Source organism: Polypterus senegalus, chromosome 7, assembly GCF_016835505.1.
Source record: "Polypterus senegalus isolate Bchr_013 chromosome 7, ASM1683550v1, whole genome shotgun sequence".
NCBI lineage: Eukaryota > Metazoa > Chordata > Cladistia > Polypteriformes > Polypteridae > Polypterus > Polypterus senegalus.
Window position 1 is genome coordinate 79,993,577 of NC_053160.1, and position 26,787 is coordinate 80,020,363.

Sequence of the window (26,787 nt, forward strand, 5' to 3'; positions counted from 1 at the left end):
ATGTGAAATTTTACATACAAGTTGATAAATATTTAGTATGTCTTTATTTGTAACTTAAACAAAGCAATGTAATATTAGTGTTACATTATTGATAGTAACAACAATGGTTTAAGAACCCCTTCCCTCTTTTAGGAATGTCTTTTTGTAATTTTACGACAGGGTTGCAGGAAGTGCCTCAAACAAGTTTGGCTAATATTTCTCTGCTAAAGTCTCTCAGTCAACCCTCACAGGAAAGCCAGGCTGCCTAACTGTCACGCTTTACCTTAACACGTGGTTTGGAGGGCAGGTGTGAAGGTTTTCTGTTCTCCCATTGGTCTGGAGTATGGCTGTTTAGAACTGGCTTGTATCAAAAGCCTTTAAGTACCATGATGCCCTATTGGCTCTAGGGGCTGGACAGAGAGTCTATAAACTTGCTTGCTTTACCCCCCTCTCTCTCTATAACCGAACTGATGAAAGACCATCTCACACACCATGAACTGAAAAGGACAACACAATGAAGAGCAAAGCTCGGCAGCCATATTGAGACAGGCATGTGGCCTGTTCTGAAGAAAGCTGACCACAAATGATGCCTTAACTAGAGATATTTTAAGTAACAAAAAGTCTGTGTGCCACCTGAAACTACACATCACCATTTATTAGGTTGTATGGTTGCCAATATTCAAATGTACTTTGCATATTGTCATTGTTTATGAATATTATCAATAATACATTGTTTAAACTGTAACTTAACTCCTGCTTGCCTTTTGAAAGGCCTAATTGCCTGAGATTGTAAATGTAGAAGGAAAGGTGGGGAGAAGTTATAAAGTACAATACCTTATAAACAGTGGTAAGTCTATGAGATTTGAGGCATTCTGACAAAGGCTACATAATAATACAAAAGGGGAAAGTACTGTAGAGTAAAATATTACACTACCAAAACAAAACACCTACATTCCAAGTCACAACTTCAGATCTACTAATAGTGGTCTGCTTATTATTCAAAGAGCCAGACATAAAAGAAGTGGTGAAGCAGACATTTGCTGTTATACACCAAAAATATGGAATAGTTTGCTAACAGAGATACGCCAGGCCAATCTGTGGAACATCTTAACAAAACAGCTAAAAGCCAACTTTTTTGTAGCTACATTTTAGTCCTATTCTTAAGAGGCTAGATTTGCACAGAATCATCATATTCATCAATGAATTTGCAATAATTATTAATCTTTTGATCATTTTCTTTTCCGGTTCTTCTGTGGTGAAGCACTGTACAACGACCTGTGATGTTTAAATGAAAGTGGATACCCCAGCTTCCCATGAGACCCAGTGTGTCAAATTCTTTAAGAAAAAATCTAAAAAAAACAGCACAAAACCACTTAAAAACAGTTCTGTTTGGTAGAATGCCCAGTGCGGGCTGGGGGGTCTTTTGCCTTTGGACCCCCTATAGACTTTATGTTTTTTCTTCAACTACAGGTTTTTTTGCCCTGTGGTGGGTTGGTGCCCTGCCCGGGGTTGGTTCCTGTCTTGTGCCCTGTGTTGGCTGGGATTGGCTCCAGCAGACCCTCTGTGACCCTGTGTTTGGATTCAGCAGGTTGGAAAATGGATGGATGGATGTTTTACAGCAAGGTGATGTGTGAAACTCGTAGATGACCTGACTATTCAGCAGGACTATACCAGGCCACAAACAGCTGCTGGGGTCTCAAATGTCCAGATGAATGAATGTTGGTGTGCAAGTGCTGCCTTAGCCTGGCTTCTCTCCTGACTTTAACAAATAGAGCACCTTTGGGATCCATAGGATCACAACAGTTGGGGACATGACTCAGCCAGGAAATTCCTCTGGGCCTTCTGCAGGATTACGATAAACTCCCATAACTGCCAATCTACAGGCTCAGTGGTCTGTGAACCAGAAACATAATACAGTGGTGGCTGGAAGAGGCAGACACACAAGATGATGAGGGGATTGCAAGGTGACTTCTGTTAAAAAAGATTTCATTCAAAGCTGAAGTCTCAGCGAGACAAAGACCACACTTTGTAAAGCAGGTCCATAATTTCACCAGAAGCAAGGATCATTATGTTGCAATTGTTTTCCTGTTGTTTTTATTGTTGTAGTGGTTTGTTTTTTCAGTCATGCTCCTTTGTTTCAAAAAAAAAAAATGTTTGAAATTTTCCACCAGCAATGAATGCTTAGATTCTTTTTACCATAAGTATATCTTTAATGAAAGCTAACCTACTTGATTGCATCCTTTCAATAAAGGGTTTCAATGTGCATGCCCATTTCATAGATTCTTTGGACTTTTGCTGATTTTATTTATCTATTAATACATAAAATATACAGACAAACCAATGTCTATGTTCTGCACAGTACATAAAAAATAATTTATAGGAAATTCACACTTGTTTACCATCAGCAATCGTAATACACTACATGGTATTGCCATAGATGCCCAGATGTTAAAGGTCAAGAACAAAAGAACCTGAAAACTTGAAAACAAAAAGAAGCATTGTGACCCAAGGGTGAGTTAGTAAATGAGACACAGAGCAATTTATGGAACATAACCATTGGCATGCCAGCTAATGTTGCCTGTGATAAATAGGGTACCATACTCCGTTATTTTCTTTCAATTATAATTGCATTACCACTTATCATATATTTAAAAGATAGACTTTTCACATTCTGCGGTGGGTTGGCACCCTGCCCGGGATTGGTTCCTGCCTTGTGCCCTGTGTTGGCTGGGGTTGGCTCCAGCAGACCCCCGTGACCCTGTGTTCGGATTCAGCGGGTTGGAAAATGGATGGATGGACTTTTCACATTAGATAACTTTTCCAGCGATTTTCAATCGTAGACTTCATTTACATCCCCAAATCAGAAAAATTTGGGACAGTATGGAAAATGCAAATAAAAAAAACAGTGATTCTTAAATTTACTTTGGCCTTTATTTAATTGCAGACAGCAAGGACCTAAGATATTTCATGTTTGTCTAGTCAACTTCATTTCATTTGTTAATATACATCCATTTTATTGGGTATTTCAGGCTTGCAACACATTCTAAAAAAAGTTGGGACGGTAAAGCATTCACCACTTTGTAATGTTGCCATTCCTTCTCACAACACTTAAAAGATGTTTTGGCACTGAGGATAGCAAGCGATGAAGCATTTCTGGTGCTTTTGTTTCCCATTCTTCCTGCAAACATGTCTTAAGGTGTGAAACAGTATGGGGTCGTCGATGTTGCATTTTTTATTTCAAAATTCTCCACAAATTCTCTTTTGGAGGCAGGTTAGGACTGCAGGCAGACCAGTCCAGTACGCAAACCCTCTTCTTTCACAGGCGTGCTTTTGTAATATGTGCAGAATGTGGTTTTGCATTGTCTTGCGGAAAGCCGCATGAATGTCCCCAGAAAATATGCCCATCTTGAAGGCAGCATACAGTATGTGTTTTGTGCATTAAATGCTGCTATCACAGAAGTATAAATTACCTGTTAAACTTGACTTGCATGTATGGAATGTTTTTTAATTTTAATACATTTTTAATTAAAAAAAAAAAGAAGTATAAATTACCTTTGCCCAAGGACATTGACACAACCCCATACCTTGACAGATCCTGACTTTTAGACTTGTTTCTCATAAGTCTTTTCGTCTTTGATCTGGAGCACGTGGTGTTCATTTCTTACAAAAAAGATCTGGAATACTAATTTGTCTGACCAAAATACACGCTTCCACAATGTGATGGTCAAACCCAGATACCTCTAAGCCCAGCAAAATCCATGGGGCTTTTGGACATGGTTAACATATGGCTTCTTTTTTGGCACAGTAAAGTTTTAAGTGGCATTTGTGAATGTAACTCTGTATTGCAGTGCTTGACAAAGGTTTGCCAAAGTAATCCCTTGTTATATCAACTGTTAATGAGTGACTGTTCTTGATGCAGCGCACTCTTGCCCTTTACACAGTGATATTCCTCCAGATTCTTTGAATCATTTAATGTTATTATGCACTGTAGATAGAGAAATATACCAGTCCCTTGCAATCTACCTTTGAGCAACATTATTTTTAAATAATTTTCTCACGCATTTGTTGTCAAACAGGAGATCCTCTGCCCATCTTTGCTCCTCAAAGACTTCATCTTTTGTGCATACCTCCTTTGTACCAAATCATGACTACTATTACCTGTTTACATCACCGGTTTGAAATAACTTCACTATTTAATTATTTTTATCTCATTACGGGCCCTAATTTGTACCTGTCCCAAACTTTTTTTTGGAATTTCTTGTGGGCCTGAAATGCAGGAATGGATGTTTATTAACAAATGAAATGAAATATCTTGGGTCTTTGCTGTTTACAATTAAATAAAAGCCAAAGTAAATTAAAGAATCACTTTTTTTTGTTATTTGCATTTTCCATACTGTCCCAACTTTTTCTGATTTGGGGATATAAATGAAGTCTATGACTGAAAATCATTGGATAAGTCATCTAATGTGACAAATCTATTAACAAATGAAATGAAGTTGACCAGACAAAACATGAAATATCTTAGGTTCATATTGTCTACAATGAAATAAAAGTCAAAGTAAATTAAGCCATTCTGAGGCAGTTCGCAGTGTGTTTCTATGAAGCTAATCGTCTAATATAACAAACCTAATGATTAAGAGCAACTAGCCTGCAACTGGTAAAAAACAAACAAACTGATAAAAACAAACATGTTTGGTTTTCTTGTTAGTTGGAGGGGTGGGCTATGTACACAGAAGAGCTGATAACCAAATGAACCAATCAGTGCTCATCAGGAAGTGCATTGCATAGAATGTAGCAATGAGCTAAGAAACACATGTTTTGAACCTCATAAGCAGACAACAAGCTCATCTGTCTGATGTCTCATATTTCATATACCGTAACAGAATGGAAAAAAGAATGAACTCACTGTAGCTACTAAGCCTTTGTAAAACACTGCTCTGTTGGGCAACATGTAAGTATGTATGCGCTGGAAGATCACCAGTCATTCGGTAAATGTGACATTTATTCTTAGGACTGTTCTTCACTCAACCATAATACAAATATTAAATCTGGCAGCTTGGGAGTTAGGGGATGGTTTCCCATTAAAGGTTCGAATGGGAGATGCTGGTCAACCACAGCGAAAAATGGAACAAAGCTGGTATGCTGTACCAGTGTATAACAGCCCACTTTCAGTAAAAAGGCACAGAGTCAGTGCCCCTAATTAAGAAGTCACTCAGCTGCTGATGTGGAAAGTGGGTGTTGCAAGATGATGGCAGTTTCTTCCATGCTGTATTACTTCATAGTGTCATGGAAATATCTTTGCTGAGATATGTGATCTCTCACAATATGTATTATATAGAATTTGTGTTCAGCTTTGAAAACTGTGCCATGATTAGACATTCTTTACAAATACTGTCCACCTTCTGATTAGGTATTTTATACCGTATGTTTTAGGGACTTGGTTATTAAGAAAAGCTGGGAACATAATGAATGACAGCTCTTCTGTTATTTATATAATTGAGAATAAAGTTACAATGAGAGAATTGTGCTTCAAATATGATTCTACTAAGGTGTAAAGGTGTAACTCTTGTCGCCATTACTTTCCATATAGTAATTTCAGGGCCTAGGCCTGAATAATGTTACTAAAAATAATTGAGCTCTGGTCCACAGATAAGATGAACAGAATTTTTAGGGTTTATTTTGGATCTTAAAATTCTTGGCTTATCCACAATAGTATGCAGTAATCCAATTAGATAACAAGCACATTGCCTAATAAGTGTTCATGTTTTCATCTTATGAAGCTTTTGAATTGCATTTTGCACCTTATTGTAAAAATAAAATCAGGAAATGAAGCAGTACCATACCATACCATTTTTATTTGTTGAGCGCTTAAAAACACAACATTACAACTGACCAAAGCGCTGTACAGTTAAAACAAGCCGGACTAAAAGCAAAATATCACAACTTTTTCATATCAATCTATCTGTGATAAGTTTAATAATTTTTGTCATGTCTATTTAGGTGTTCCATGATTATTTGGCTTCCTCAAACATCCCAAGTCAGGTTATTTGGTATATCTGAATTGGTCAAGTACATTTGCACATGTCCTGAAAAGGACTGACATTCCATCCTGGATTGTTTCCTGCTTTTCACACAATATTACAAGGATAGGCTATAACCTTGACCTGGTTAAAAATATGGTAAATACACAGCATTTGTTAAACTAAGTAGAAATATAAAAAACAGTCTGTAATTAGAGGAAGAACATTAATGCAAGAGTTATTATTCTTCTAAATGGTATTCCCAGAGATTTTAGTCTAGAGAGGCACAACTCAATCAAACTGCTTGTAATCACAGAATGGGAAAACTTTTTGTGTGGATCTGGCATGTTTTCTTGACATTAACACAGATGTCTTAGCGGTGCATCAGTTTTCCACCCAAAGTGTGCATTCAGCATGATGGGCGACCTTAAATTGACCTTACATTAGAGCATGTATGAATACATCAATGAGTAATGAACTGGCTCCCTATCTGTGGGTGATTAGTTCCCGGCATAAGTTGCAGCTATGACAGGCTTCGGCTGCTCCATAACCCGTAATGTGATAAAGCTATTACAGAAATGGATTATTTTTGCTTTCTTTTAATTTATAACGCATTAAAGAGTAAAAGACAGTAAGGAATGGGTCGCAGAAGTACAAATTAATTTTATTTGCATGATGTACTATGAAATACCACTTTGAGTTATGCATATCTACCACAAGTGCCACAGTCAATTAGCAGCTAAAGGCTACTGGAACTTGTAGCTTAAAAACAAATAACTTTGCTACAGTGTTTTTAATATCACATATCATAAATCTCAGTTGCTACAAAAAGTTAATCCATTTTCACCATAAACTACAAGTCTTCTTCTAATACTTTGTAACCACTAATTAATAAAATAGCTATGGGCCAGACACATATTTCTCAAATGGAGGATCATTTATTAAATATCTCAACTTTACATGCAATGTAAAAGCAGCTTTAAAATTTTAAAACACATTTCGCATCGCTAGGGCGCCATAAATGGAACCCTATATGGCATGTGGGTAACAGTATATCGTCAGAAGATGCAGTGTCAACAGGATAGTACTTTAAAGGTCTAAGTAAACTTCATATACTATATGTAGAGGGCTATTCAGAATAAAACAGCAGATATTTTATACAAACTGTATAAGACAGAAACACATTCCACACATCACTGGATAGAGGAAAAAGAGAGCAGGGACAATGGTGCATTAACTGAAAAAATTTACATTATCATTAACATCTGAGGTATGACAAAATCTACATTATAAATTTATGAACAGGCGTTATCTCAGTAAAAGGCAGAATTGTAACCCTCTGATTGCAAAACTGCACTTATGAATACAGATGGGTTTGTACTCTGATGAAGATTTAACTTTCCTTGAAACAAAAAGATAACTGGCCAAAGTGTCTCATCTTCAGCAAAGCCATACTAAAACCACTACCCACTAAACTGACTTCACAAGCTGGATGTAAGGATGGGAAGCATTGGGGCTCACTGTTTCTAGTCTGTCTCTGGCTTTTAACCTCATCATTTTAATGGATTTGTTTTTTGGAATATTTTTAACCTTAACCGTGAGCTTTAATTTATGGATTATTTATTATTTACTGCACTTTTTGAACATTGTTGCTTATTTTAATAAAATCACTTGATCACTTTTCACTATCCCCTTGCTTTATGTGTGTTTTGTCCTTATCTGCCACGCTCATCTGGTTACATTAACGATTGTTTTGGGTTCAAGAGGCTCCCAAGACCGAAGAGGGAGCAAGGAGCTGACCTGCATCATCACAGCAGGTTATGAAATACACAGCTACAACAGTTGCTGAATCAAAGTCCATCAGTGAGAAGTGAGTGTTATGGTTCTGTGTGTTTTAAAATTTCCTGAGCACCTGTTTAAGATCCTATTTTTTTTAGGTGTTAAAATAATTGTGCCATTCTGTCTGTCTGTTCTGGTTTTTTTTTTTTCTTTGGGCTCTGCTATATTGAGTTGCCATCATTACAATGTGGTGTTGGTTATTATGGAGTAGGCCTCCAGAAATACCATACTTAACATAATCAACTATATAAAGCAACAATATAAAAAGCAGTACATCAGATATGTAATTACACAAGTTTGCAGATATCATCAAAAAAGAACATTACGTGCATATGTGTTTAGATCTTATGTTTAGATTCACTAGCTTCTGACTCTGCTTTGTCTCCTTACTTTTATTCTTTGATTAGTGTTTTGGGAGTGACAAACAGTAGGACAGATCTCTGGTTTTGACTGGCTTCAGTTTACGTTTCCTTTCCTGGTCATCTGTATTTCTCAATCCGCCTTTCTTAGGGCAAGGTATAATAGTGGGGTAGATTTGTGAGGACATTTAGCCCCAGTATTTGACTACTTGGTGTTGTTGTTGATTCTGTTAGGTGTGGATGAGGAATTCCAACAAGTGTGTATCTCAGTTTCTTTCCTGTTTGCGATTTTCACCAAGTTATCAAGGCGCAGTTGAAATTTTAACACTTGTGTGTCTGCTATATGCAAATGATGTTGTTCTCCAGGTGTCATCAGGCTTTGACCTCCAGCAATGGAGTGTCATGCAATTAGGATAGGAACTGGAGGAAATGTAAGTAGTATGGGTCTCGTTTTAAAAATAGTGATTAAAGTAACTGTAAGTTCATCAGTTGCAGTTTTGCAGATGGTGTACCAGAGTGAGATGATGAACCAGAAGTTAATACACAGATGAAGATTTCAGTTTACCAGTAACATTATATCTCCATCAATTTCTATGGTTGCCTATGTTGGCTAGTAACTGAAGGGATGAGATCACAAGTGGTTAAAACAAGATTTCATCACAGGATTCTGGGTCTCACTCTGTATGGTAGGGTGAGGGGTGAACAATGCAGGAGAACTTTGAAGGCCTTTGAAGTTTAAGTACTGATTCTCTGAAATGACAGAAGGTAGTGTAAACAATTAATTTAATATTTTTTTTGTATCAGTATACTGCTGCTGGATTATGTGAATTTCCCCTTGGGATTAATAGTATATCTATCTATCTATCTATCTATCTATCTATCTATCTATCTATCTATCTATCTATCTATCTATCTATCTATCTATCTATCTATCTATCTATCTATCTATTAGGGCATGTAGTTAGGACGACCAAGGAACCCTCCCACATGGAAATGACCCAGGACATGCTGAAGCCAGGACATACAAAGACAAATGATAGTCTAACCTAGAGCAGCATTCAGAGTTGTGTGAAAGCATTGTGGGGGTTTCACTTAAGAACTTAATATCCATTAAAGCGGCAAATATCAATTTCGAATTTACTGTATTTATCTATTAATTTTTAACATTCAGACTTATGAGTGTGCTAGTCAATCCAGTATTGGTTCCTGCCTTATGCCTGATGCTGCCATGATAAGCTCATAAAGTCCAGTCCTTGGGACACTGAACTGAATAAGCCACTTAAGAAAATGATTGGATGGATGGACTTATGTATTTTGTGTAATAGACTGAAACTGAGGCTTTCATGTAGGGGAAAAATGCTACATGCAGACGTTGGAACACCAGTTTGTCACCGCGAAAAAGAGGCATAGAAGCCATCTATACATAGGTATCTACTGTAGAAGTTTTGTATGTTTTTGCATATTCGACCCTATGTAGTAAAGTGTTAAGATGAATGACAAAACTAAACAACTAAAGTTCTAACCCAGTTTCAGTGATTGATAATATATAATGGCAAATAATATTGTTATCCTTTACAGTTTTGTTGATCATTTTCATCATTTATTTCACTGATAGCATTTTGTTGCCATTTTACAACTTTGTTTTATCATTGACTGAGACATTATGTGAGTAATTTTAATGGGTACTGCCATTTTGTCTGTATGTATCTGCGTGGTTTGCTGGTCATGTGTTAACTGCATAGCATGATGCTTAATATATCAACTTACAGACTGTTACAGATGACTACACACAGTAAAGCACAATTAAATGTACATCTTGGTTCAGGTTAATTACATTTACAGTACTTATTTGGTTGACACCTATATCCAAGGTGATTTACAACATTTGAGATACAATTTATTACATTTGTTTTGTTTTGTTTATTTAAGATTTACTGTGTACTAGCCCCTGGCTTTTCCAAAGAACCCTTTCTTCATAAAAAAAACTAGTTTAATCTCTGCCACTCAATTTGTATGGACCATCTTCTGCCCAATATGAAAATTAAATCCTGAAATTATTCAATCACAATTACCCTGTAGTTTAACGTTTTGTTTTTTATGCTCCGTTGTTTTCTGAACCCCAAGGTTGGGTTTTATGTTTCCTTTCATGTCATCTGAGGACTTAGTTTCAGATTCTCCAAAATGGCTTCAGGGGAACTTTCTCAGATACAAAACAGTGTTATCAATTTAACACTCTCATACAAAACTGAAAGTTGTTAATTTACCTCTTCATTAATTTTCTAGGCCCCAGTTTAACCACAGCATAGTTGCTTTAAAATCGGACACAGAAAAATAACCAACATGAGTCAATTATTGGACTCCTTCTTTCATACACCACACTCACTGGAAACAGGCTGTTTCAGATTTGTCAATCGACCTAAATTAGCAAGATGTGCAAGTTCTTGGAATTATGTAAAAACAAAACAGTAAAAATACAGTACAACCTCCAAAAATAAAATTACTGGCGATATTAACACAGATTTTAATCACAGTAAAAGAATAAATATATATATATTTTGATTATTTATTTTTATTTTATGGATTTTATTGATTTTATTAAAATCACATAACATTCCATACAAGCAAGTCAGGTTTAACCAAACTAGTTTAGAAAAAAATCAACTCCCACCCCTGAGAAAGAGAGCTAGGCCAGTAGAGTAAAACTTTAAATTAGTAAAAATATGTAAATAGATAAATTAATAAAGGAATAAAAATATATAATAAAAAAGAGGGGAGAGTATCCGCTTCCTCAATTTACATTCTTATATTATGTTAGTTTATGTTAGTATGGTAGTTTAACATATTTCTAAAGGAGATGTAGCCTGTATTTGTTTTGAGGCACAATATAAAGAAAATAAGAGAGATGAATATCCGGTGTAGGCCTCGTTAAGTAAGGCAAATATTTTACAATCAATACGCTTAGTATCATGATGAGAAAAAGGTGACTTTCACAGTGCTGTCATATTAGACAAATGCTCTGTACACGTGACAGTACTGCTACAACTGCTTGTGTTGTAATTCAGGTCGTACAACAGCTAAACTCAGTGGTGATCTCATCTTTTCTTATTACATTAGTGTAAAGAATGCCATTAATCTACATTTGCAGTGTATGTCACCGGTAGTTCTCATATTATAATTATCAATACATCACATTTCACAGAATAATCTGTTTATTTTGAAAAATCAAAATAACCATACTGGATATAAACTGCATGTAGTTATAAGAAGCATAAATAACAGGACCAAACATATGTCATTGGAGTCAATCATAGCTGCATTATTACATATTACATTTAGAACCTTGATAAAATTCATTTTCTTTCTTTTTTTTCACACATCTTGCTTTCATATTACAATAATACTAATACTGTTTATAAAAGAAGCAAAGACAGAAGACAGGTACACTACTGGTCAAAAGCTTTAGAACACATCAGTTTTTTCAGGTTAGGTAAACCTGCATTACAAAGGCTCCTCTTCAAAGGAGAAACTGAGACTTGCTTTTTTGACCACTTTTAAGTTGTCCTTGAAACTGTTCTGCTATGAGGTGCCCATCATGCAAGCTGATGACCCTCAGAAACGTGTCTTCTGATTGGGTTGTGACTTTGGGTCTGCCAGATCTCTTCTTATCAGAGTTTCTTCCAGTTTCCAATTGACTTTGGATTGTTTAGGACGGCGTACTAATTGACACTTTTATTTGTTTTAACAATTTCTCTAAATGAAAGGCCTGTACTTGTAATGGTAATAATGTTCAATCTTATTGCATTTGTTAGTTGCCATTATCACTTTCCACAGTGTAATATTGTCCAAGTAGTACTTCAGAGGGTGTAGTAACACAGTCTGTTCCAAATGACTGACAGACAGAGGGCTTTTAAGTAATCAACAGAGGTTAGGACACCTGTGCAAACTGTTTGCTACAACATGCAAGGCTTAATTCACTTTAATTGATATCTTTCAGTTTATTGCTTAACTTTTCACCATTTTAGGTCATTCATTGCATTTCAACGGATTAAATTTTAAGAAAAACTGGAAACACTGAGGCATTCTAAAACCTTTGACTGGTAGTGTATATATTTTACAATGTTTCATTTTGCTGTAAGCGTAAAACTGAGATATATTTGTTAAATATTTTATTAGACGACCTGCCTAGTGGTTCAGGCAATGGACTGTGAACCTGAAGATTTACGGTTCAGTCCTCACCATTGATTCACTTTGTGACTCTCATTAACTCTTTGAGGGCTGAATATTTTTTCCAAAAAACATAGTTTCTGAAAAGCAATGGTTTCACACAGAAGTCAACATTAAACATCTGTTGCTGCATGCAGCGGCTGCCATTTTGCCAAGAATGGGCGGCAGGCTTGCTTCCAAGCTGTCTTCGCATGGCTGGAGCAGAAGTAGCAGTGGTCACAGTCACAGTACATTGCAATCTGGTTTCTATGTCTTATCATTGTTAAGTGGCAGTCCTCCTGGTGAACATTTCTGTAGGGTTGTCAGCATCACGATTAGCTGGGAACCAGTCAGCTGAAGCTGGAACGTCACATTCATTTTCGATCGCTTGTATCAAAATTGGAGTCCGGCAAGTCATAGTCCACAGAGATAATAGGCAAAACTTCATCCACAGAGGATTTTGCTTTACGCATTCGTTTTGATCTCTCGCCATTATGTCAGCACCATTTTTGCTCTTGTTTGTGCCTTACTACTCACACGCGCGCAGGAAATCTCAGTCAAACCAATGAAGCCAACTATCCTTCTACCAACGAGAGTCCAACTAAAACAAAATGGTTGGTTTTGTCACACTTTACAGTTGATTACCATCGTCAACTCCTCCTTTGGACAAAAGTCGATATCAGCCCTGAAAGAGTTAAACAATTGCCTTGACTGCAATTCAAATGTACAAATATAATTATCCATGTGGTCAGTATAGGAAGGCATTATATAAAATAAAGTTATACTGAGCAAATAAAAATAATACAGTTATATAAATAATAAAAATAGTTAAATAGACAGTAAATACAGTAATAAAGTTATGTTACTAGACAGACAGATAGAAAATTGAGTTTCCCAATCGGAAGTTTTATATGAAAGCCCTTTGAAGAGGTAGCATCATGTAGAAAAGTTTGGAGAAGAAAATTCTGCAAGTTGGGACATAATGCTCACAACTCCAGTCAATAATATAAAATTTAGAAAATAATAACTTGGTCAGCCAGAAATGGCATTTTTAGGGTGAAACTGTATCTAGAGCAGTGTTTCTCTACCACTGCGTTATAAGTTGCTATTGTTTATAGTGGTTGTGGTTTGCATTGGCTCATGCTTGATCTCTCCCACAGTTGATCAGGCTTGATTAATCAAGGGCGAACCCCCAGTTCCAACAATCGCACCAAATCCCCTTCTGTGCCCAGCGCACTGATAATCATATTCTGTTCACCAAGAGGGGATTCTTGATGGATCGCAAAGACACTTACATGGAAAAAAGTGGGCCGTGACAACAGAAAGGTTGAGAAATACTGATTGAGAGTGTACAATACACTTCAAATATGTTTAATTAGCTTGAAAGGTCTGGATTGTCATGGAAAACCTATGGGACCCAACTCAAGGTTATGTGGTACAGAGACCAATTTAAGGGTTGTGAATGGATGTGGGGCCGTTAGATCTCATTCATACCGTCAGGAGTGGGCAGTAACAGAGTGGGTGAACCTTCATGTTGGTGAAATGAGCAGAAATTTTCTGAAAAGAAAAGAACTTTCCTTGCATCTTTTAAAAAGATGCTTTATTTTCTGTGCTGAAACAGTTGTTATGTTAAAGCAACTTGTCACATTACTTGGTTGTTGAAAATGTACTTTGTCCACTAATGAGTTGTATTTGCTTAAGAATTACCTGAGAGTTTGTTAACATGATTAAGTAGAAAGTGTAATTGGCCTTGCTATGTTGTGAGTCTAAATGCAAAAGCTGTTTCTAAGTTGTACAGACATGCTGTGCTGTTGGCACCCATTTATGATGTCAGAAGCTTGAGCTGATTTTGGAAACATGATTTTAGTATTATAAACTCTGGATGATGATACAAGCGCACTTCTTAAAACACCTGTTTCCTAGTTAAACAAACACGTCTTATTATACCTCCTGACTTTAATGGCAGAAGCTTATTAGCACTTGAATGCATTTTTTGAAGACAAGAAATTTAATTGCAAAAAAGGCAATGGAAACAGGATGACCACATCATACCTAGATAAACTTTATAAGATCAGTGTAAAAGATGAATAAAGAGAACATCAATAACATTTGAACAATCTGGATGAGAACAGGGAATTCAGCCCAGCAAAGCTTGCCAGTCCTTTCCACTTAATCCTTCCAAAATAATATCAAGTCTAGCTTTGAAGGTCCCTAAAGTTGTATTTTCTAACATACTATCTGGGAAATTAGAAGAAAGACACTAGGGTGGGAAAAGTCAATCCAAGAATTTTTTGATTTAATGCTGAAACCTCAAGCAATGTGAGAAATGGGCTGCCTGGAAAAACTAAACTTCGAGCACCACCAAGTTGGATGATGTTCATACTTTTGATTTTCTTTATGGTAAAAGAAAGGGTAACATCAGTCAGTCATGGCAGTGTAATAACAATAAGGGATGTAAGACATTTTGTTAAGGGATACCTAATAAAGACTATAAAGGGGAATACCTAGGAGCCTACCATGGCAAAACACTTGGTGAAAACTGCTTCATGAAAAGTAAACTATCAATAATATTCTAATATTATTCAATACTGTTTCACTGTAAAAAGAAAAGAAGAAAATGATAGTAGGCACACTTCTTTTATGCCATGGCATCTCACTTTTTTAACTTAATTCTCAAATAAACTATGACATGCATTGTGCATAGAATCTTGTAAAGGTACAGTAGGTGAACTACTTGAAGTATACTTTTCTTTTTTTACCCTCTGGGTGATTCTGCTGTTTTAGAAATCCACACGAGGATATGTGGCCAATTCATATGTCTTTTAGATAGAAAATGAGAAAGCAGTTGTGAGGAGGATGGAGCTTTGGTTGGAGTGGGAGAAAGCCAGCAGAAGTGGGATTGTACTTTGTTGGGAACAGCCAGAAGCAGGATTTGAAAAATCCGTACTGTGAGGACCTCTAATTTCCTGTTACTTTTCATGAAACAAATTAGAGCTTGTCTTTAATTGATTTTGTAGGAAGAAAATAGCAAAGCAACATTGACCTTGCATTTCTCTCAAAGTCCAACCAAAATTTGCAGGAATACAACAAAGTAGGAAGGTGAAACATCTCAAGTGGAAACTGTAACCCGAACAACAACTGACTGCAAAATTAGGCAGGAATGGTGTAATGATACTATTATTTGTTTCAGTTTATATGTTTATGGGGTCATTATTGGCTGTAGATTTAATGTTTATATGCTTTCTTGATATGTGGGACATAAGCTTTTTAAGGGAAGCAGCTGAAATTAATTTTACATTATAACATTTTAACATTCTTATGCGAAAAGGAGAATCAGTTGGTGGCAATTTACCTCAAGGGTCATCCTAAAGCCTTTCATCTTGTTATGTTCCAATATACTGTACCTGAAAGAGTAGTTTAAGTCCTTCCAGTGACAGAATTCAAACACATAAAAAGGCAAAATGAAATCACTTTGAACTTTTCAAATAAATCATTAAATACTTCAAAAGCTAAATGGTGGTGAATATCAAACAAATAGAGCTAAACTCAGGAGACCACTGTGCAAGTAAAATAATGAAGACGAACTCATTCTTAAAAGAAATGAGTATACAGGGTAAGAAACGAAATAAGGCTAAAGAAAAAGAAGTGTACGATTTAAATCAATATAATTCTAAATATAATCAAATTAGAATGTAAACTGCTGTATAATACAGGCAAATAATTTGTTTGTTTGTTTGTTAAAATTTTATTTAATAGCACCTGCTTAGTTCAAAATTTTAAGAATGATTAACTGTTTTCAAATTTTGCTTTCTCTGTAATTAATTAGAGAAAATTACAACCCAGCAACTTGAGTCTTATCTTAATGAAATATTTCAGTTTATTGTTCATCTCAGTGGCAGCACAGATATGGCCGCAGCTCATACTGATGAATTAAAATAATGCAGTCATTCAGCTTTTAGATTTAAAACACAGCTTTTAATATTATTGACCAGTATAATACACAGACTGGAGAATTTAATTGGGTGACTTCATCCAGCACTTATCTCATTGCTTTCAATATACGCACATGCCAATACACCATACTAGCACGTTTAGATATTGTGTCCCTCAAGATTCAGGGCTCAGACTAACTTTTCTTGACCTGGATTAGCAGCAGAAAATGAAGGGACAGATGGATGGATATTTTGCCATTAGGTGATGAAACTCTAAAGTACAGCATTGAATTTTGTTCATACACTCGAAAGACTGCATTTTTGAGAACTTTCACAGTTAATGTGAGCACCTTTTCAAGAAGAAGTGGGAAGCATTTTAATGAAGAACAGGTAAATTTACTTATACATTTTTACTTCTGAGCTTCTAGCAGTTCTTAATAGGCCCAACATCATGGTTTTAATTTAATCGCCATTAATTCTTTGATGCCAAAGTTTTGAATTCAAAGGAAACTACAAATACCACATACTTATTTGTTACAAGCTTTATAACACCATTCTGTGATCATGAATTCAATGATGTGGTTTCAGGGATTTGGGATGTTATGTTATTGCACAAATATTAATACATAAATTCATGTTGCTCAAACCCAATGGCACCAGCAGGACCCCCTGCATCGACCTTTCCACTGTGGCTCAATATGAGAAATCCATGATCACAAATTTAGGTATCTATTTTAAAACTTGACAGCCATGTGAATACAGTGGTAAAATCGTGCTTTTTCCAGTTGAGGCAGCTGTCAAAAATCAAGTCTGTTTCGTCTAAACGCAACCTTGAAACAGTGATACATGCTTTTATAACTTCTCGTCTAGATTACAGGAATGCGCTTCTTTTTGGAATTAGCCAGGCCTCTATTGCTCGCCTACAGCTACTGCGATTTTTAACTGGTACAAGCAAGCAAGAGCATATTACCCCTATTTTAGCTTCCCTTCACTGGCTTCCAGTTCGTTTTCGAATCCATTTTAATACTCTTGTATTTGTTTTTAAATCGTTTAATGGTTGTGCTCCATTTTATCTGTCAGAACTGCTGAACCTATATGTACCATCTCGCTCTCTGAGGTCAGCAGACCAGATAGTTTTACTTGACCCTAAGACACAATGCAAAGTTAGAGGTGATTGGGCTTTTTCAGTTGCAGCTCCAAAACTCTGGAACGATTTGCCATTGCATGTTAGGCAGGCTCCTTCACTTGCTGTCTTTAAATCTTATTTAAAAACAAACTTTTACTCCCTGGCCTATGACCCTGTGTGAGATGTTGACTGGAACCATAGTTGAATATCTGTGTACTTTTTTATTATGAATTTCTTCAGCACTTATGTGTTTCTGTTTCTTTTACCTCTTTGGTTATTGTGTGTATTATATGTTAGGTTTTATTGTACAGCACTCTGGTCAGCCCTGATGTTGTTTTTAAAGTGCATTATAAATAAATAAATGTAAATATAAATATAAATATAAATGAAAAAGCTTGTACTTACCTAAACTATTATCACTGCTAGTTGGCCAGGAAGCAATACGATCCCTTAATTTTTTCTTCTTACAGGAATCATCTGACTTGACTGAGAGTTCGCCCTCTTCTTTTCTAATTTCACTCACTAGCTGCATGCGACATCTTGTGAAATCCTCAAAGGAAATCTTGCCCTGTTCATTGGCTCCAAGTTGATGCATTATCTCTGCTACAGAGTCCTCCATATTCAATTGTCGGCAAACCATAAGTAAGTCATTCCTAGAAATGGGAAAAATAAATGGCTTTACAACTTTTAGGGAAAAGGGGCTGACTGATTGAAAGCAAGAGTGATGTGATTTGCTACACTTTACTCCACATAATACACTGAAAAAAAGAAAGCAAAAGGTGCTGCCTTTCTTGCATTAAAGGAGGTGTGAACAATATAACACATAAAGTAACAGGATTGCAGTCTATTTGTTAGTTAATACAGAACTCAAGTTATTGTGTTACATTTCTGATTATAAAGGTTTATGTCTCCCTCGAGACATAGAAATGAAGGTTAAGGAGGTAATGTATCTATCAGCTATTATTTCTACAGCTGCTCATTATAAATCACACTGCCACTAAAAGACATGTCTGCAGATTACAAAATATGTGACAGAACTTTTAGAAATATTAGTCTGTCACTATAATTGCCTCTAAATAAACTTATGGCCAGAGAACCTGTTAAGGGGCTTTTAGTCACTGCCCACTGTGAAACAACATCTGGAAAAAACATTATGTGAAACAATTCAGCAGTTTTCTTGCCTACTGGATTTCCAAGCAGAAGGCAATCTAATCTCCCCTAATCAGTCTTTTATTGAATATTAGCTGTTGAGTTTTATGCCTGCATATATGCTTAATATGTTCACTTTAATTTCTCTGAGATTGAGTGATTATTTGCACTACACTTTAAGCTAAACAGCCACTCCTTGAAATCTGAAGTGAAATGTAGAGTCCTTCTGTATTTAGCAGTAGGAGAATTCAGTACTCTCACTTCTACATTTCTAAACATATGGCATCAAGGGACACCTAATACAAATGCAAATAGTAAACATCTTGATACAGCAATCATCCATCTTTTTACTCCAGGTTGAGGCACCATGAAAACTTGTTGATGTTAGCATCTCTACACATACAGTTTGTTCTGAAACATCTACACAATTAAAGACCAGTTGTGCAACTGTATGACAGAATGACTTATTCCATTAACTATTACATGGGAATGAATAACTTATGAGTGTTTCCAGAAAAGTACATGTACACCTTCCTATACAGCATGTAGATGTTACATTTCATTTCCAATATGTATTGATACTTTTTTGCAAACTTTTCAAGGCACAACTATCCCAGTGTATGTAGTGTATATGCTCTATAAAACCACAAACAAAACAAAGTACAATCCTTTTGTCCATTGCCTTTTTTTCTTTCACTCCTACTCATACTACATACATTATACTTATACAGGACTTCCCCAACTTACAAAGTTATTCCATTTCTCAAAACCCCCTCATAAGGTAAATTTTTATAGCACATACCCTAATTACCCTTAATTAAATTAAAAACATTTTTTAAGCAATCTCTGGTCCCAAACATGATGCCCATTTTTATTCAGAAAACACAAATATACTCTATATGAAAATTGACAGAATTTGTTTAATAATAACATTAATCAGTTTAATGAAACTGTTTACCTACACTTTTTTTTCTTCAAGTTTCACATTCAAAGAAATAGTCTTTTGATTTCTCTTGGCCTTTTCTAATTATTTCACAATCTTTTTTGAAGTCATATTGCTCAAGATAATGCAAGAAGAAATGTGACCAAAATAGATGACAAGTTGAATAAACTACAGCATGTGACTGCACCTTGCTGTAGCCTGTGAATCCAGCTGTACCCCATTTGGCAGGCTGCTACGAAGATAATCTCTGAGCCTCGAAGCATCTGGTAGCAGACTCACAGTGCCATGAGTCAATAAATATTTAAGACAAAATGGCAGTGCAGTTTTAGGATGGAGGTCTTAGAAATGTGGATAGATAAGCAAACATCAAAGAGCAACAACAGAAGTACATCTCAATTGACCCTGACACTCCTTGGAATTTCCCAAAAACAACTGGAAAAAGTTGCTGATGACAGGAATGGCCTGGGCTGGCTAGTCCACCTCACCAGGATAACCCAATAGAGGATGGTAATAGTGAGTACAATAAAATAACATACTACACCTTACAAAATTAAGAAAAGAATTGGGCAAAATGTCATACCTAATATATTCCATGACTTTTCTTTAGACTTTATGCTTTTTTAAAATATACAAAAGTCTTAGTATCTCAAACACACATTTATTAAAATATCGTTCTTACATCCAAAGTATTGCATTCGCCTCTACAAGGTAAATCCGTTAAAGCAAGTGATACAAACATTAAATGTGTTTAAACGATGTAAGGAGGAGCTTGCTTTCTAAAGAAAAGTGCTATTTATTATTTTACAAAGACTACTACTTAACTCAAGTTTAAATGCTTTGTTGCATCCAAAATGCCCATAAAATGTATACTCAACTCAATCTGCTTTAATTGATATGTTGAGATGTTTACTCTGAACAGAGTGGAAGGCACTTCGCAACTTGTTATGACTGGAATGCAGAAGCCAATAAAACGCACCTCTTGTTTCAAGTAGGCAAACCCTGATTAAAAGAAAACATCTGGAGAAGCAATTAAAAAAAGAACACGCCTTTTCAAATGCTTAATGCCTGTTGCTGAAACCAAGACACTACTTAATTAAAACAAAGTTGGAGCCAGGTTTCAGAAATGTTTAACAGGTCAGGTTTCACTAATGGAGAATGTTACATGCATAATTATTTGTACTTTTCTGGTGCAAACAAATTTCCATTCGGGATAATAAAGTCTACCTAACCTAACCTAACCTAATGTCAAATGTAAATATAAAACACATATTTTGAGTTGAAAACCAGAAAGGAGCGAAAGTTATGAGCAGTCTGTATTCAGGTATGTATACAGTACATATTAACATATTTGAGGTTGGTGCCGGATGAAACACTGGTGGAGACTGAAAAAACACTATATTGACTGCACAAGGTGGCGGCAGTTTTTGTGCAAAATTGGAATCAGGAGATGTCACCGATACAACTATTTCAAATAAAGGGTCAGAACCAGAAAGACAAATATGTTAAGCAAACAGCAAAATATATTAAGCTCTAGTGAGAAAAACAGTGCAGAGAACTTCTAAAACAAAAATTAATTATAATTACATAACCAGAGCCAAAGTCAAAAAAGTAGGACAAAATTATATTTAAGAGGAATTTGGTGATACCAAAGGATGAATGCAAAGGTCTTTAGGGAGAATCCAAACTTGGACAACCAGGAAGCATTTGGCTTGACCTTTATATCTTTGACCCGGTAATGTTATGCACTGTACACCTCCAGTTATGACCAACAAAAAGTAACTCTCAAAATCTTGGTGCCGTAAGAAAAACAAATTGCTGTTGTTGGGGAATGATGTTTATTTTTTACATTGTTAAAAATTTATACAAGTACAAAAATCAAAATGAACGCTGTCATGGTTTTATAGTTATTTATGTATTTTATTGCTGTTTTTGAATTTTGTGTTTTATATTAATGTATTTTTTAGATTCATTTTTATGTATCCCTGCTATGATTTTGTGTTTTGTGGGTGGTTCCCCAAGAGGCGGGGCCACCTGCCTATCCCCATAAAGGACTGCCCTTGGCCCTATAAAAAATTTAAAAAAAGCAGTCCCCTGCTGTTCATTGAATAAACCTGGCAGTTTTGGTGAGTTCTAAAGATGTATTGTGCTTTTTTGTGATTCCTGCATTTGTGATCTTCATGCACATGCTCTGTTTCCACATCATCCTTGCTGGATTTGTATTTTTGGAGCTTGTTTGCTTTTGGATTACCATTCAGGCAATGCCTACTACACCTTTTGCAGTTTTTGTTAGGAAGAGCATTGTTATAATAATATAAGGCACTAAACGGTCTAGCCCCCACATATTTGAGTGTCTTGCTCCATCCTCACAATCCTCTTCGTGTTCTTAGATCCACAGATCAGTTGCTCCTAACCATTCCCAAGGCACGTTTTAAAGCTCGTGGTGAAAGGGCTTTTTCCGTCTGTGCACCCAGGCTCTGGAACTCCCTACCTTTAGTGGTAGACAAGCCACCTCAGTCGCCTCATTTAAATCACGCCTAAAAACACACTTCTTCACATTGGCTTTTACTTCTTAACCTGTCTCAGTTCCACTTGTTTCTTCCTATTTCCCTATTTTATTGGGTCCTCTGGCCTGTTTTTAGTATCTCTGTTTTAATTTCTCTCTTAATGTTTGTGTTTAATATTTTGTTTTTAGTCTTGCTTCTTTTTAACTGTACAGCTCTTCGGTCAGTTGTAATGCTGTAGTTTTAAGCGCTCAACAAATAAAAATGGTATGGTATGGTATGGTATAATAATTTTATTTATGAAGAACCTTCATCTGTCCTTTATGTATACAAGCCAGAGGTTGGTGGAGTCTTCCTTTTGTGTTGTCATTTTGCTAGAGTTTGTTGGGGCTTCATGCTAAGGAAATTCCAAGTTCATGGCAATCATGAGATTCCTTGACCTTTAGAACCCGAAAAAAAGTCTCAAAATATCTGGAGGCCAAGGAGAAATAAAAAAGTCAAAATGAAGAACTTGATCATGACAAACACTCCTTGCCATAGTTCAATAAGTTTCAGAGGGAAAAAAATATGACTTGAGTTAGAGACTTACTGGCTTGGAGAAAGAGAAGCCAGATAACAAAAAAAAAAAAACATTGGTAATATGTAGGTTATATGTGATTTTAGAAAGTGAGAATATGAGGAAACCAACCAATCTAGAAGACACAGTATATCCTTTATAGTCAGGGCCAGTGTGGCATTAGGATTTTGTTTTTGTCATCTTTGTCTTTCATAATTTATGTTCTCGTTTCACCACTCTCTAATTCTGGTTTGTAAAAAAATGACAGTCATGCCCACTATCCAGCTTAACTAAACATTTTCTAGCTCCTCTAATGTATTCTTTTTGCTATCTGTATCTCAAATATATACAAATTTATTTTCAAATTTGAAACTCTCAGGCAACCAGCATTCCTCAGGAAAATCTGAAAGATACTTAGCATTGATGCCATATTGGTCTTCTTAAGAACTACAAAGGTGATCTATATTGTGGTTTTATCTGTTAACTTACCATGATTAATATTGCCCAACTTCTTTTTGGTCATATGATGTTGACTCACTGGAATGCTGAGAGTTTTTACCCTGCTTGAAGGCATAGCACTGAATAAATGCAAAATACAAGCTGATTGATGTTGGTCTAATGTAACTAGAACCCTTAGTATAATTATTTGCTACACTGCCATAATAATAAGCAGCTGATAGAATACATACAGCCTCAGTTCAGTGTCCTTGAATAGGACACTCAGTTCCTGAGCAATTCAGATGCGATTGTATTCTATAACAAGCTGACATACCCATCTTTGACAGGTAGAATAATCAACAGTATTTAATTTTGGAAATAAATAAATCAATATGTATTCCACTTTATAAAGCATATCAATTTTATGTTAATAGAAACATTACAATTAAATTGAAATAATAAATATACAGTTACTTATATAAAAGTAATCTGAGGCAAATAACTGTCAGCCTTCAAGTGAATGCTTCTTTATAAACAACCTTTTTTGTTGCATTTCGTGGAGCGTGTATAAGCAAAGATGTTTGACGTCACCTGTTAGTAAGCAAAATAAAGCTGCACATGAAACAAAAACTCTGTTCTTAAATCAATGCCTGCAATTTTCAGTGTCTGACCTTGTAATTTTTATGGTCATAGCAAAGCAGACACAAATAATAAATTGCAGATGTTTAAAAAAAGAACAGAAAATTATTAGGAATCAGAGGTATTCTAAGGATGAAAATGATTTGACCTGCACCATTGCCTGTCAACATTTCGGCCTCTATTATGTGGCTGCGAAGAGCTATAATTTTTAATGTACTATTTCAAATGGTTGTTTTGCTACTCCTGGTTTTCAGAATTCAGCATCAGACATTTTCTTCTGACATCAGCAGTTCTTGGATTTAAACTAGTTCTCATTCAAGAAAGCATATTATTTGAAAATAAATAAAAAAGGAAATACAAGGAGTAAAACATACTGACTTCATTCACACAGATCATGAATTTCTAAATCTGACAAGGTGTACCCTCAGCAAAGATTTTTTAATTGTCAAAGTAAGTGAGTTTGCCCCCAGTAGCAGTACTGAGGTAGTGCATACAATGCTTTTTAAGCAGGTCTATCTTTAATTTATCCTTAAACTTTTATGACAATCTGTTTGTATACGTTTTTGATTTGAGACTGAACACCTACAGTAAGAATATAATATGTTGCATAGCAAGATTTCACAAAGAAGTCGTGTCTGAGCCCTCCTGTAGACGGTGCTCATGTTTTCCACATGATCTAACCAGAATTTGGTGACCCTTTTATTACATGTGAATCTGCACTTCATTTTTGTAGCATCTTTTGGTTGAATGAATTGAACCAACGATGAAATAATACCAACTAGAATCAAAATAATAAATCATAAAACTGGCAGAATATGGAGATTTTGCAAAAGTGCTGCCTCTGCTATTGCCCTTAGGCACTGCTTATGTTTATATCAGTCATCATGCCCATATTCAATGCTGATGGAAAAAATTGGCCACATGCAAAATGTACACAAGGAACTGACTTTTCATTAATTACTTCATTGCCAATTAAAACTGTCACTTTTAAGAAATAATAATCAGCAATGACCCCTCAATACATTACCTACATTTTTCATGTGGAAAAATTGTGGTCTGCCATATTGGATATGGCATCTTGAATTTTGAAAAAACTATTTCAGATTTGCAGTCTGTGACCCAGAAAAGTCCAAACTGATTGGTCAAAATCAGTTAATAAAGAAACAGTACCTACATTTTTCATGCGTCAAGAAGATGAAATCAGGGGGAGGGTGTGGGGGTTCCAGCATTTTAATGGTAGCCTTTCTTGTATGTACAGTATAGTCTTGCAGAGTAACATTTGCAATGTTTGGTCCAGATTGGACAAAGGGTTTAGAATTGTATAAGGATCATAAAGACAAACATACTGCATATTTTATAAATATATAATTGTATACAGATTGTATAGATACTGTGGACGCTAGGGCACTGTTGCCCCGTGAAACCCACCAGACAGACGTCCAAGACACACTTGTAAAAGCACTAAGAAGAATTTTTAATATTTCTCTTCAATAAAGTGCACAAAGCACCACACTTGCTACAATTCACAAATATCCAATAATCAATAAGTACAATAATCCAATCCTCCACTCCCAGCAGCTCCATCAAAGACCCTCCCAACTCCGGCTCTCTGCTGGGTCTCGACCAGTCCTTTAAATAGTCCTCGACCCGGAAGTGTTCCTCCTCTTCTTCCGGGTCAAACAACACATCATCAGTTCTCAAGTAGCCCGGAAGTACTGCGGGCTTCCGTCTTCGTAACTCCGAAGTACTTCCGGGTTGTAGTAAGAGTAGGAGTTCCCAAGTTCTTTGTGAGCTCCCCCTGGCAGCACCCACGGCACCCAACAGGGCTGAGGAAACGGATTCCATGTCGCAGGATGCCCTGAGGGAATCCAGAGAACCATTACCGTCCAGGGGAGCTGCCACCTAGCATCCCGGGGGAGGCAGTGTCCCAAAAAGGCTACTCTTCTCCCTTCTTCCCATTCTGGAATGTCCCGGCTGGACTGAGCCGCTGGCCGTCCATCACAATACTTAAATATACAGGCATTTAAATACATTATGTGTATAAATATATATTTTATTTATATACAGTATATTGTGAAGGACAGCTGGTGTGCACAGGGCATTATCTCAAGATTGCAGCCCCCCTGGGTGCAATATTGGACATGGAATTATTCAACTTAGCCCTACTGGGTTCCATGGGTGCCACCAGGAGGTGCTTCAGGGACTGGGGAGCCCTACTTCATGTGGTTTCCATCTCACCCGGAAGAGCTTTCGGACCATGTGTGTGGAAGACCAAAGTACTCCTGAGTGGGAGATAAAAGGATATGCCTGTCTCACCAGAGTCAGGTGGAAGGTGGACAAAGTTTGCATAGAGCAGGCTGTGACCAGTGAGAGACAGATAGAGAAGACAAAGAGTTGCTTTACTGTGGTATAAAGTGATTATACTTATGGCAGTGGTGGTGGGAAAGACTCTTTGGGCTTTTTACCTTGTGTCTGTGCTTGTTTGTGTTGGGTGTTTGGGGAGCTGGAGTTCCCCATGGTGTACACAATATATACAACCCTAAATCAGAAAAACTTGCGATGGTATGGAAAATGCAAATACAAAAAAAAAACAAAACGCAGTGATTCTTAAAATTACTTTGACTTTTATTTCACTGCAGATAATGATAGATATGAACCCAAAATATTTCATGTTTTGTCTGATCAACTTCATTTCATTTGTTAATATACGTCCATTGAATGATGAGGAAAAATTGCAGTCTCCAAATTTGTAAATTTGATTCATAGAAGCAAGGCTGGATTGGCTGCCAAAAAGGCATGTAATAAACACTGTCCTAAAGGAGGTGAATACTTGAGTGATTAATTCTTCTGTGTTTTATGGTTGTAATTAATTTAGTTCATATTGCAGAGATCTGCTTCCACTTTGACGTTAAAGAGTCTTATTCTACTGATCAGTGTCAAAAAAGCAAAATTAAATCCACTGTGATTCAAATAACATAACAATAAAATTTGAAAACTTTCAAGTGGATAAATACGTTTTATAGACAGTGTATACGGTATATAAAAAACACACAGTACTGTATATATATATGTCTGAACATGTCATTAATTAATACTGTATAAA

General features: G+C 36.1%; 1 protein-coding gene across 1 annotated transcript in view; it reads right to left on the reverse strand.

Moving 5' to 3' along the window:
* mcc (MCC regulator of WNT signaling pathway) overlaps window positions 1-26,787 on the reverse strand; it is a 570,331-nt gene that overhangs the window by 498,016 nt on the left and 45,528 nt on the right. Inside the window, exon 2 of the mRNA XM_039758932.1 lies at window positions 17,864-18,111. Within this exon, the coding sequence (XP_039614866.1) occupies window positions 17,864-18,111 (248 nt within the window). The remainder of the gene's footprint in view (window positions 1-17,863; window positions 18,112-26,787) is intronic.